The sequence below is a fragment of the Chelonia mydas genome, chromosome 1 (genome assembly GCF_015237465.2).
Source record: "Chelonia mydas isolate rCheMyd1 chromosome 1, rCheMyd1.pri.v2, whole genome shotgun sequence".
NCBI classification, from domain to species: Eukaryota; Metazoa; Chordata; order Testudines; family Cheloniidae; genus Chelonia; species Chelonia mydas.
Window position 1 is genome coordinate 16543642 of NC_057849.1, and position 12030 is coordinate 16555671.

At 46.3% G+C, this 12030-nt stretch overlaps 1 protein-coding gene across 6 annotated transcripts in view; it reads right to left on the reverse strand.

Annotated features, from left to right (window-relative positions):
• Positions 1 to 12030, reverse strand: part of PAK1 (p21 (RAC1) activated kinase 1) — a 110977-nt gene that overhangs the window by 30755 nt on the left and 68192 nt on the right. For all 6 annotated transcript variants that reach the window (XM_037885493.2, XM_037885239.2, XM_037885161.2 and 3 more), the window contains 3 exons: positions 9436 to 9583; positions 7075 to 7112; positions 474 to 590 (listed from right to left, as the gene is read on the reverse strand). In XM_037885493.2, coding sequence (XP_037741421.1) covers positions 474 to 590; positions 7075 to 7112; positions 9436 to 9583 — 303 coding nt within the window. The remainder of the gene's footprint in view (positions 1 to 473; positions 591 to 7074; positions 7113 to 9435; positions 9584 to 12030) is intronic.

The window sequence follows — 12030 nt, forward strand, 5'->3', positions numbered from 1 at the left end:
GGAGGCTGCTCCATTAAGCTGCTCTATGAAAAGGCATGAAGTAATTTACTCCTCTCCCGGAGCAAAGGAGTGTGATTCCCAGCTCAAGGAGACATACTCATGCTGGCTCTGATCGCCTAGCATGCTAAAAATAGCAGTTTGGCTGCAGTGACATGCAACAGGAGGGGTAGGCGCTCCAAGTATGTACCCATCTCAGACCATAGATACGTATTTGGGGAGGCTAGCCCCCACACCTCCTGCCACACTGGCCATATTGCTATTTTTAGCATGCTAGCTCAAGCAGAGCTCCTCGAGCTAGGAATCACACCCCCAGCTCAAAGTATAGACATACTCTGGGTCACAATTTGTTCTCAAGTATGTTCCTGGGGAAGTGCAGCTGTGCACCACCCCTTACCCTGGCCAGACTCAAGTTGCAGACTAGCCCAAAGTGGAGAAATCTGTAGCAAGGGAACAAAGATTTCTAGCTTGCTCACTGATTTTGTGTGTTCAGGTCGTGGAGCTATCACTGGGGGTGGAGCAGCATCATCCTCGTCATCTTCATCTTCTGAAACTGGCGGTACTGCAGGGGTCTCTGATACAGCCTTCACATTCTGCATTTTGGTTAAACGACAAAAGATAGCCTTTGGAGTCCCAGAATAATTTTTTTTTTAAATCACTCCCCACAGAAATGGAATCATGCTTCTAACATTTAAGCCCTTCAAATCACAACTGGAAAGATTATCAAATGGGTCTGACAAGAAACCGTGGTCAGATCTCTTGGATTATGCTATAAAGTGACAATTTGATGGCCTACGTGTACAAACACTTAAACCCACCAGGAAATTTATGGAACTATTCACATGAGCACATGGGTGTTTGCAGGATCAGGCCCTAAAAAAATCCATTAACCAGGACCCCTGAAGGCTTGCTCAAACATTCCCTGTTGGAGAGTAAAGCACGCTGGAGGTAATTTGAGATGCATTATGCAGCAACGCCTCAATATCAGATATTTCTGGTTGCTTATAGAAATAGTATTGCACTATAAATTACTAGCTAAGGCTCTGATCCTGAAATGTCCCTGCGGGGAACCTGTTACGAGCTTAACCAACACATTCCATTTCAAATGAGTTTATCACATGCCCTCACTTAAGAGAGAGGCCTGCCCAGAAATTAGCATTATGTGGATGGAGAGATCCACTGGGTATGGTTTGACCAAAGGTGTCTAAGCAAAAAGCATGGGAGAGACACTGAGTAAGCAGCTGGCAACTTAATCCTGAAAATAACCTAAAGAAATCTGGGGTACTGTCTGGAAAGAGTAGTTTGGATGCTGAGAGCCAGAACATTGTACCCTGTTTGATTCATTCTTAGGGAAACAGGATTTTCTACATTCCTTGTAAATAAACAATGTTGCAAAATACCAGACTCCATCACTGACTTCTGTTCCCAACTAGAAAGCCCTAGGGCCTCGAACTTTGACTAGCTGCTCAGATCAGCAGGGGTATGAAGTGTCATTGATGGCGATGAAGCTCTACACATGGTCAGATTGCAGAATGAGGCTAAGTCAAAACTATACTTTGCTACATGATTTTTTTCATTACATGAAACCACAAAGCCAGATAAAAGGGACTGCAATTGCACATGGCTGTATGAAGAGACTGATCTTTAGAAGCAGGAAAAGCTTGTTTTCAATTTAAAGAGATCTGTGCCTCGATTTCCCCTCTATACAATGGGGATAAGTTATGCTCATGGCATACAAACAAAAATCAGAGTATTTTATGGTGGGTTTTTTGGGGGTTTTTGGTCTTTCTGGAAGGTTGCAACATAATTACTTTTATTCTTAGAATCCAGAATGATAACACACAGTAACCAAAATCAGAGATAGACAAAGCAGGCTGCTCCATAAGACAGTAAGGTACAACTCACCCCACCTTGTTCTTGAATTGTTCTCTGCAGACTGATGAGTGATTGCATGCTTCCCTACAGACTCCCTAACTTATGAGCAGGACCAGGAAACACCCCATACCACTCAAAGTGATAGCTTGCAATTCCAACAAGTTTCTCAGTGCACCACAATAATAATAATCTTTCATCTGACTAGGCTCTAGGCGCTCCAGGTGGGGACTGTCTCTCACTGCACATTTGTAATGACCAAAACTGAATTTAATAGAAGTCAGTTTGATCTAGAGATGTGTCCAGGAAACAAAATTTTGGGTGCAGATCCAAACTGCATAGTTCAGGGGTGTTTGGCTCCCATGTTTTGGTTCAGGTCATCTAAATCTGATCTAGTGCAAAGTACACTGCAATTTTAGGTAAGAGGCTTCCGATTTTAGGACTGGACTCAACAGCAGTATGTCCAGCACCCATATTTTACACAGCTCCTACAGTGTGGATATCTGACTTGTTTTTAATCTGGTCTATATGTGCTTAATACCTATGTCCTTGAAAGCAGCATGATTTATGCATAAAATGTTCCCAAATCAAAGCAACTAGTGGTGACCTGCATATCCAAATCGACATTATGAAATGTGACTAGGATACCTGGCCCACTGGGAATTGAACCAAGTCTACCAACAGTCATCAGATGGTAATGATCTGGGACAGATCTGAATAGGGCTCTTAGAGAATAAAGGGCTCCTTCTTCATTTACCATTCTCTGAGCCACCATGTCACCCAGCTACAGGTGAAGGTAGTTTTCAGTCCTCAGATTTGTTTTGTGCCACTTCGAGTCTAGGGACTGTGAGAGTTTTTCTTCAAGTATGGCAAGCAAACAGACAGGCTCGCTACTTCTTTCCCAAAGATATTATTAAAAATAGTGACCACACCTGTGATTAGTACCAGTACCACCACCGCCGTCCCCCTGCCCCCCGTGCAAAAGAAACCAACCTGCTTTTCCAGTAGATTCTCATTCTGGGACAACCCTAAGTGACAGGAATAGATCCTGGGCAGATTGTTAGCACAGCTAAAGCATGTTGCTGTGCCAACAAAACAGGAGTTGGCAGAAGCACCACACTGATTTTAATAACCAGAGTAATAAATAACACGGCGCTGGGTGCAGATTAACTTCCGTTGCACGGTGTTTGTTATGGTCTCACCTACTGAGAAACAAGACTGACTTGTTCTCACCTAAACAGATGGCTAAGATCACTGTGGCCTCAGCACCTCTATATCCTTACAGTGATACCATATTCTCCAGCAGCAGTCAGACACTGTCCCCTGCACTGATGCTGTGGAAGGTCTGTATGCCACCCCTTTCCATATTATGGTCAGGGTTGGGCCCAAGCCATGAAGTTTGGATCCAAATCCACACACTTTCCCAAAGTTTAAGGATCAGGCTGAAATCAGATTTAGTGTTTTGGATCAGGCTCAATACTGACAGGTCCTACTTCAGTAATACATACGGGATATAGTAGCTATATGGATCTAGAAAGCCTCTTCAAATCTGATAGAGTCTCCTTATTTCTACATATTCATAACTGAAAAACAACACACTTCACAATCCCTTCCTACATAAGGGTCACAGTCAACAAACAAAAACCAAAATCACTACTGCCTGAATTTTTTGTAAACTTACTATTGATAGAAGTGACAGCCTAAACTGACTATAACAAAGACTGGTAAAAACAAAAGTTCTCTATTTTTCCAGTTTCCTTTGTTTATCTGAGCACACTTTGTATACAGTCAATTTCACAGTTTCCCTGTTATTGTCATTCTCCTGTTCGTGTGGGACAGAAACAGGACAAATTTAAGTGTGATTGTAAAACTACAAAAATTAGCAAGGGCTACTCAGGGAGAAGAGTAGAACCTCAAATTACTTTTATTTATTATTTTGAAATAGACTAGATTTAAAAATCCTAGTATTACTTTACAAAATAGTGACTGTATCAAAGTGCATATTTCCCCTGATCACCACAACAGTAATATTTGTCTTCATGCTTTGGGTTCATTTTTAGTTTTGATTGTTCGGGTTTCCCACCAGTTCCTTAGAGCTGGCAGAGAGACAATAATATGACAATATTAAACCAAAGTTACATCCGTAAAAGTTAGTAAGTTTAACTAACCCTAAGTCTCCAGCCTTCCTCATGCATTTAAAAACTGAGGGGCGCTTGCTTTATCAAAATTTGAGGGCCTAATTCTGCAAGGCATTGAACGTTACCTAAGGAGGTTCTGACTCAAAAATTAGTAAGATAAGGCTGCTGAGCACCTCACAGAATCAGGCCCCAGGTCAACAGCCAGGCAAGATGACAGCTTCCCGCTTCCTTATTAGATGTTAGAACAGTTAAACAGTTTAAGGTACTAATGACAGACACATTTTTACAACAAGAGGAAACAGTTACAAAAGCTTACAATGTAAGTTTTCCGTTTCCTTTATAAGGCAGACCCAAACATAGTTGGATAGGCATGCATTGCCTCTGGATGAAGAGACAGCAAACTCACTCCAGATAAAGGTATTGTAGTGAGGAAATGCATTTAGGGATTAATAACAAGAATTTTAGTTATAAGCTAGGGATGCATCAATTAGAAGTAACGGAGGAGGAAAAGGACCTTGGAGTATTGGTTGATCATAGGATGACTATGAGCTGCCAATGTAATATGGTCATGAAAAAAGCTAATGTGGTCTTGGGATGCATCAGGAGAGGTATTTCCAGTAGGGATAAGGAGGTTTTAGTACCGTTATACAAGGCACTGGTGAGACCTCACCTGGAATACTGTGTGCAGTTCTGGTCTCCCATGTTTAAGAAGGATGAATTCAAACTGGAACAGGTACAGAGAAGGGCTACTAGGACGATCCGAGGAATGGAAAACTTGTCTTATGAAAGGAGACTGAAGGAGCTTGGCTTGTTTAGCCTAACTAAAAGAAGGTTGAGGGGAGATATGATTGCTCTCTATAAATATATCAGAGGGATAAATACTGGAGAGGGAGAGGAATTATTTAAGCTCAGTACCAATGTGGACACAAGAACAAATGGATATAAACTGGCTACCAGGAAATTTAGAGTAGAAATTAGACGAAGGTTTCTAACCATCAGAGGAGTGAAGTTTTGGAATAGCCTTCCAAGGAAAGCAGTGGGGGCAAAAGATCTATCTGGCTTTAAGATTAAACTCGATAAGTTTATGGAGGAGAGGGTATGATGGGATAACATGGTTTTGGTAATTAAATATTCATGGTAAATAGGCCCAATGGCCTGTGATGGGCTATTAGATGGGGTGGGATCCGAGTTACCCAGGAAAGAATTTTCTGTAGTATCTGGCTGATGAATCTTGCCCATATGCTCAGGGTTTAGCTGATCGCCATATTTGGGGTCAGGAAGGAATTTTCCTCCAGGGCAGATTGGAAGAGGCCCTGGAGGTTTTTCGCCTTCCTCTGTAGCATGGGGCATGGGTCACTTGCTGGAGGATTCTCTGCTCCTTGAAGTCTTTAAATGATTTGAGGACTTCAATAGCACAGATATAGGTGTGAGGTTTTTTGCAGGAGTGGTGGGTGAAATTCTGTGGCCTGCGCTGTGCAGGAGGTCAGACTAGATGATCATAATGGTCCCTTCTGACCTAAATATCTATGAATCTAAGATGATGGTGGAGCGGTTATATTTTTGTAAATTATTTTGTTTAATCCGTTTGTGTTTGCTTACTTAAAAAATACCGCACATACACACACCCTCAATGTCCGACAAACAGCAAAGCTTTTAAATTGTATCTTCTCAGTAAAAGGAGGTGCTGAACGTGTGCTGGAATAGTTGGAGTACAGGTCAAGAAGAGAGAAGACCTTTCATTTTATTTGTCAAGATTAATTTAGTTAATCATCAACAGTGGTTCACTAATCAGACCTTGCATGCTAATAATTAAATTTGGTCAGACCATAGACATTTATTGATACCTGATAAAAAGCAGGCTGGCTTTCATTTTCCAGATTATTTTGCATAGGGGAAACTGCTGTTCACTAATATAGAGTCCAGAAATAGATCTGTTTCTATGAACGCAGCAATATTCGCTAACAAAAATCACTTGGAATATAAAGCAGTAAACTCAATAGCAGAGTTTACAGGAAAAGGAAAAGAAACATTTGTAGGCCAGAATGACAGACACCCCAATTTATACCAATTTTTAAAAGTTAAGATGACAATTAATTCTGCTTAGCAGTGTTCCCTCTAATTCTTCCCACACATGAATTTTGTTATGTGCACCAACATAGGGATGAGGGGTTTGGGATGTAGGAGGGGGCTCCAGGACTATAGTGAGGAGAGAGGACTCTCTTCCCACAGCAGCTCCGGGCTTGGGCTGGGTTTGGATTGGGAACCTCTCCGCTGGCCGCAGCACGTCCCTCACCAGCGGCCCAGAGCAGCAGCAGCGGCTGTGGGCGCCTTTCGGCCCCCTCCTGCCCCGCCTCTCCCTGTCACTGGCAGGCAGCCAGCGGCTGCTGCCTACTGGTGGGTGATGGAGGCAGAGAGAGGAGCCCTCAGCCGGCCAGCTGAGAGGAGCAAGTGGGTTGGGGGGAGCGGGGTCGTAGAAGCTCTGGGCCAGTGGGCCTAGAGAAGCGTGAGGGAGGGGCCAGAGAGGAGCCAGTCTTGCAGCCGCTGGGCCGCAACACAAGTGAAGTGGAGCGCCGGGCCGGGCTGCGGAGCCCCTGCCAAGCGTGGGCCCGGTGCCATGATAAACAAGGTACTGTCCGGGCCGGGCTGAGTCTGGGGTGTCCCGGCAGGTCCAGGGCTGGGGGAGAGGCATCTCTGCCCTCCGCAGCTGCAAGCGCCTGCGCAATGCTTGATAGACAACCGCACAGCGACACAGCCTCGCTGCTTAGAGGGAACTTAGCTACTCAGCCATATTTTGGGTAGGCTAGAAGTGAAAGAGAATGTTGATATTAAATATAAAAATGTCTCTACAGCTATAGTTTTATTTTATGCACATTGTTAAACTTAAAATATAAAAAATATATGATGTTTTTAAGGCCCGGCTTGACAAAGCCCTGGCTAGGATGATTTAGTTGGGGTTGGTCCTGCTTTGAGCAGGGGGTTGGACTAGATGACCTCCTGAGGTCCCTTCCAACCCTGATATTCTATGATTCTATGAAACAAACATTAATAAAAGAAACAGAAAGCTCACCAGTGTATTTGATGAACCATACTCCTCTGCAGATTTATCTGAAAACAAAACAGAACAGATACAATTGGAATTATTATAAATTACTTGTACTGCTGCCCAAGCATGCCAGGCACTGCACGAACCCATAGTGACAAACACTGCTTCTAAGAACTTTCAAGCTAAACAGAGGGTAGGAGAAAGGAAGTATTATCCCCATTTCACAGATTGTGACTCATGGCACAGAGTGATTAAGGGGTTTAAGTGACCTACCCTGCATCACACAGCAAGTCTGTGGAAGAACCAGGGATTCAACCCAGATCTCCTGGGTCCCAGTCCAATGCCTTAGCCACAAGACACCAGACTGGCATACTGAGCCCCATTAATACAAATGGAAAACTCAGAAGTGCTCAAAGGTGTTTTTCTTCAATCTTTGGCCTCTAGAGAATGCAAGGGTAGCAGATGATCAGGAACAGCTTAGCACTTAAAAAAAAAATTAAAAAGGGACAGAGTATTGTGAAGAAGACTTAAAGTATAGTTCCAGGTGTAGATATTCCATGTTTTTGTCCCACTACTAATGTGACACCTTTTGTTCCGAAAAGTCCAGAAGTGCTTTCCAAGATATACATGTCACTTCCCCCAGCACTGGAATGCAGCCATCTCAGAAGCTGAGCTACCCCCAGGGGTGTTTGGTGGGTAACAAGCCTGTGACCTTAGCTGGTAGCAACAGCAGGTTCTGATCCTCTATGTAAACCAGCCCCTACTGTTGACGCAATACATGTAGCCAGGGCCTTATGCAGGCTTTTCCAGAAGGGTGAAAAATGACAGTGAACAAAAGTCTGTGCAGAAGCACTCAAGAACTGAGGATGGAGCACACAGACACCAGCAGGGGAAGCTATTACAAATTCCAAGACATTGGTCGCTTCTTTGAGCAGTTTTTAAAAGAGGCCCCAGAACCATGACTTCCCCAGCCCCAACCTCACTGCCACAGACAGAGCCGGCTCTAGGCACCAGCAAAACAAGCAGGTGCTTGGGGCGACACATTTCTAGGGGCGGCATTCCGGCGCCGGCCATGCCGCCCCTAGAAATGTGCCCCCGCCGCCCCAGCGCGCCTCCGCTCCGCCTGCTCCCCTGAGCGCACCGCCGCCGCTCCGCTTCTCCCCCCTCCCCACCCTCCCCGGCTTGCCACACGCAAAACAGCTGTTTCGCGCAGCAAGCCTGGGAGGGAGGGAGGGAGAAGCCGAGTGGCGGCGCGCTCGGGGGAGGCGGCGGTGGTGGAGCGGAGGTGAGCTGGGGCGGGGAGCGGTTCCTCTACCCCGTCCCCCCACCCCTGCTCCGCCTGCTTCCCTGAACGCGCTGCCTCTCCCTCACCTGAGAGGGAGGGGGGAGAAGCAGAGCGGCGGCATGTTCAGGGGAGCAGGCGGAGTGGAGGTGAGCTAGGGCGGGGGGGAGCCGCAGGAAGCAATGGGGGGCGGGAAATGTGGCACACCCGGGTGAGGAGGCGGGGCCGGGGATTTGGGGAAGAGGTTGAGAAGGGGCAGAGTTGTGGCGGAGCCGGGGGGGCGAGGGGAAGAAAAAAACCGGGGGATGCCAAAAATTGTTTTGCTTGGGGCGGCAAAAATCCTAGAGCAGGCCCTGACCATAGAAATGCATTAATCATTTCATACCAATTAAGTTTAAGAGAACATGAGGCTATTTTTCAAGATTCCTGCCTTTTTTGGATTGCTACCTATGAGCGATATATGGCTTGGAACTTGTCCAGGTTCCTCATATGCCAAGAAAAGTTTCTGGAGGAAATTAGGTGTGACACAGGTTAGCGAGTTCCCCAAGCAGGTTGCCACCTGTGAGATGAGGACACAGGAAATCTAAAACTCTGCAACCATAATGGGGACAAATTCCCTGCTCCCTGTGGTAAAAAGATGCAATCCCCTGGAGCTATGTCCTAGGGCCCTATGCTTAAGATGCTTTCACCATAGTGTACACAATGCATCCTTCTTAAATCCACCCTGAAACTGAAGCTGATGCAGAATTTAGCTGCCCTCTTACTAAAGAAACTCTCTGACTGGGAGCAGATCTACCAGTTAGTTTACAGGTATTGGTTTTAGCCCATAAAGCACTACATGTTTTGGGACCTGCCCAGCTTACACACTTCCTCATTCACAACTGCAGCAGTTTGGCAAAGGGATTAGAGGAGACTTTCAAGCTGGATTTCAAAGGAGAAAGGCTGCTGGCAGAGCAGAAGAAAATCGCATTTCTTTTGTAAAAACAACTCTCAAGGTGTTTTGGCATTTGTTTGTTCGTTTATTTTAATTTTTAAAAGAAAAATCACAAGGACTTATCAGGGAGTCACACTCAGTAATGCAGAATCAGAGATTTACCACATACCTGTGAAACTCATGTACTTCTGACTGTTGGAGGTCTTTTTGGAATTGTAGAATTCTAGCACATCGAGCACTGCCTGGGGGTTTTTCTTCTGCTCCGATTTGGTGATGTTGGAGGTCTGCAATAACCGAGCCCACTGCTCTGGCATACCCTGTTTGAGACATTCCAAGCAGTTACCACCACACTCTTGGATGCAGTCTACACTCGGCCTAAAGTTGTTTAAAACATTTAGTTCGGCCACTCAGTTTCTGGGATTTTTCATTGTTTGTGAGAAGGCTTATTGGATTCACACCTTCTCTTCGCCCAGCAACCTAGGTTTGAAATCTAAATCCAGATACTGCAGTCCCATCCATGCAGGCAAACCCTCATGCTCATGTGGAGTTTCACTGAAATCAGCGGGCTCTGAATAGCCCCATAGCTCTGAATCCCAAAGTTCAGATCCAGCTCCCAAAGTTCAAAAGAGGAAGAGGCAGACCCTGTGTTTTGGTTCAGGAAAGTCTTATATGCAATATAAGAAATGTACTATTATGTGACTATCCACTTGTAAAATGACTACAGTGGTAATTTAGATTGGAAGCTCTTTTACCACATGTGCACAGCACCCAGCACAATCGGGGCTCTGATCCGGATTCAGGCCTCCTGGTGCTATTGTAATGCAGTAGTTCGATAGGCACCAAATCATATTTTGGCCCAGTGCTGGTTGTGACCATTTGGTAATTCTAACAGCATCTAATTGAGTGTCTCCCAAACATTAAATACAGAATTTCAACACAGAAACGTGGCTTTAGCCACAAGTGAAATAAATTTGGTGACCACATTTGTCAAGCTCACAAAAGACACTGAATAATTTGGTATTATTGTTTTTCACACTAGTGTGTTAGGGACTTTACAGACTAGCCTCAAGATACGGCTCCGCCGCCCCTCCCCCAATAGCTAGTCTACATTCAAGGATAGCTTGGTGGATCTGCTAGTCAGATGTGACAAACTGTTGAATTTTGGTTAGCTCAGGAGAGCCCCAGAGGCAGTGATATGAACTACTACTGAGTGTAAGCAAGATTACAGCATAACCCTGTCCTCCCAATATTCTGCACATCAATAAAAAGGATAATGCGAAATAGACGCCATTAGCCTAAGGAAAGCACATGCTGCACACGAACAGGAGTGTTTGTGGGGAGCTGGCTGCTTCCTAAAGGAGAAGTTTGGAGCTCAGTGAGACATAGCTGTCAGGGACAGTTTAACCTTTTCTGTTGCCCTGGCCCAGCAATGTAAAAAAAGCTGGCTCACTGTCCACTTCAACTAAGAACAGGTAGTGAAAAACTGGCCCACAGACCACCTTTCTGGAGCGTATTGGTGCCAGGTTTGACAACTGGCAAACTTCCGGCAACCAGGTTATATTACTCCTGAGGGAATTCTGTGCCAAAAAAAATTCTGCGCACATTTTAAAATTCCACAAAATTCTGCAAATTTTATTTGTCAATAAATAAATGTGGAGGCTCCAGCAATGGAGGCAGTGAGGAACACAAGCCACTGGCTGTACAGAGATGGGAGATCACCTGCAGCCCCTGCCCCAGGACAGGGACTCGGCAGTGAGGCTGCACCTGACCCTGACACAGCACAAGGGCCAGGCCTCCTCAGAAACACCCGGGGCCCTGCCCCTCTGTGCCAGGCGCACCAGGTGTGGGCGAGCAGGCTCAACCCAGCAGAATCCAAGTGTGGAGGGGCTCAGTGTGGGTTGAGAGGGTTCTGTGTGGTGCAATCTGGGTGTGGGCAGCTCAGTGGTGAATGTGGATGCACAAGGGCTCATTTGGGGGGGTTCCAGGTGCAGGGGGAATGGGACTCTGCAGAGGGATCCAGGTGAAGGTGATTGGAGCTTGGCAGAAGGGGGGGCCTCGGGAGGGTGGGGGTGCTGCTGCTGAGGGGACACCGCATGCCGGGTTTCCACTTCCCACCCCCATTCCATCCCCCTTCCCCATTCCCTCCCTTTTCCCCTCCCCATAGTCTCCTACCCCTATCCCTCTCCCCTCACTCCCACATCCCACTCCCCCTCCCCCTGCCCTATCCCACCCCCCCTTACTTCCGCACTGCCCTGCCCCACTGTGGGCACTCAACCTTGTACAGAAAACAGGAAGGCTCCCAAGCACACAGAAGAGGAGCACAACCAGCACCAGGCCCCAGGAGGCAACATCCAGCTGCAGAGTCAGCAGCCGGAGCTGAACCTTCCTTCAGCCAGGTAGGTCTGCTCTTGCAGAAATGGGGGGCCTCCCCACTGGAGGCAGTGGCATGTGACCCCGCATGCTCCCCCACACCTTGCCTCTGTTGGAGGGCAGGGGCAATGCCTCCCCCAAACTCGCTGCTCTGTGCACCAGAAACCATGTGGGCGCATGACTGCTCTTGAGGCTTCCCTTTGCTTCCTTGTTATTTTCTGCAGAGAAGCAAAGAAATCTGCAGAGGAACCTGAATTCTGCATCCACGCAGTGGCACAGAATTCTCCCAGGAGTACTCTACGCATGAATTACACTGGGTGGGATTCTCTGGCCCGTGTTATGCTGGCAATCGGACAAGATGATCACAATAGTCCCTTCTGGCATTACTTTATGA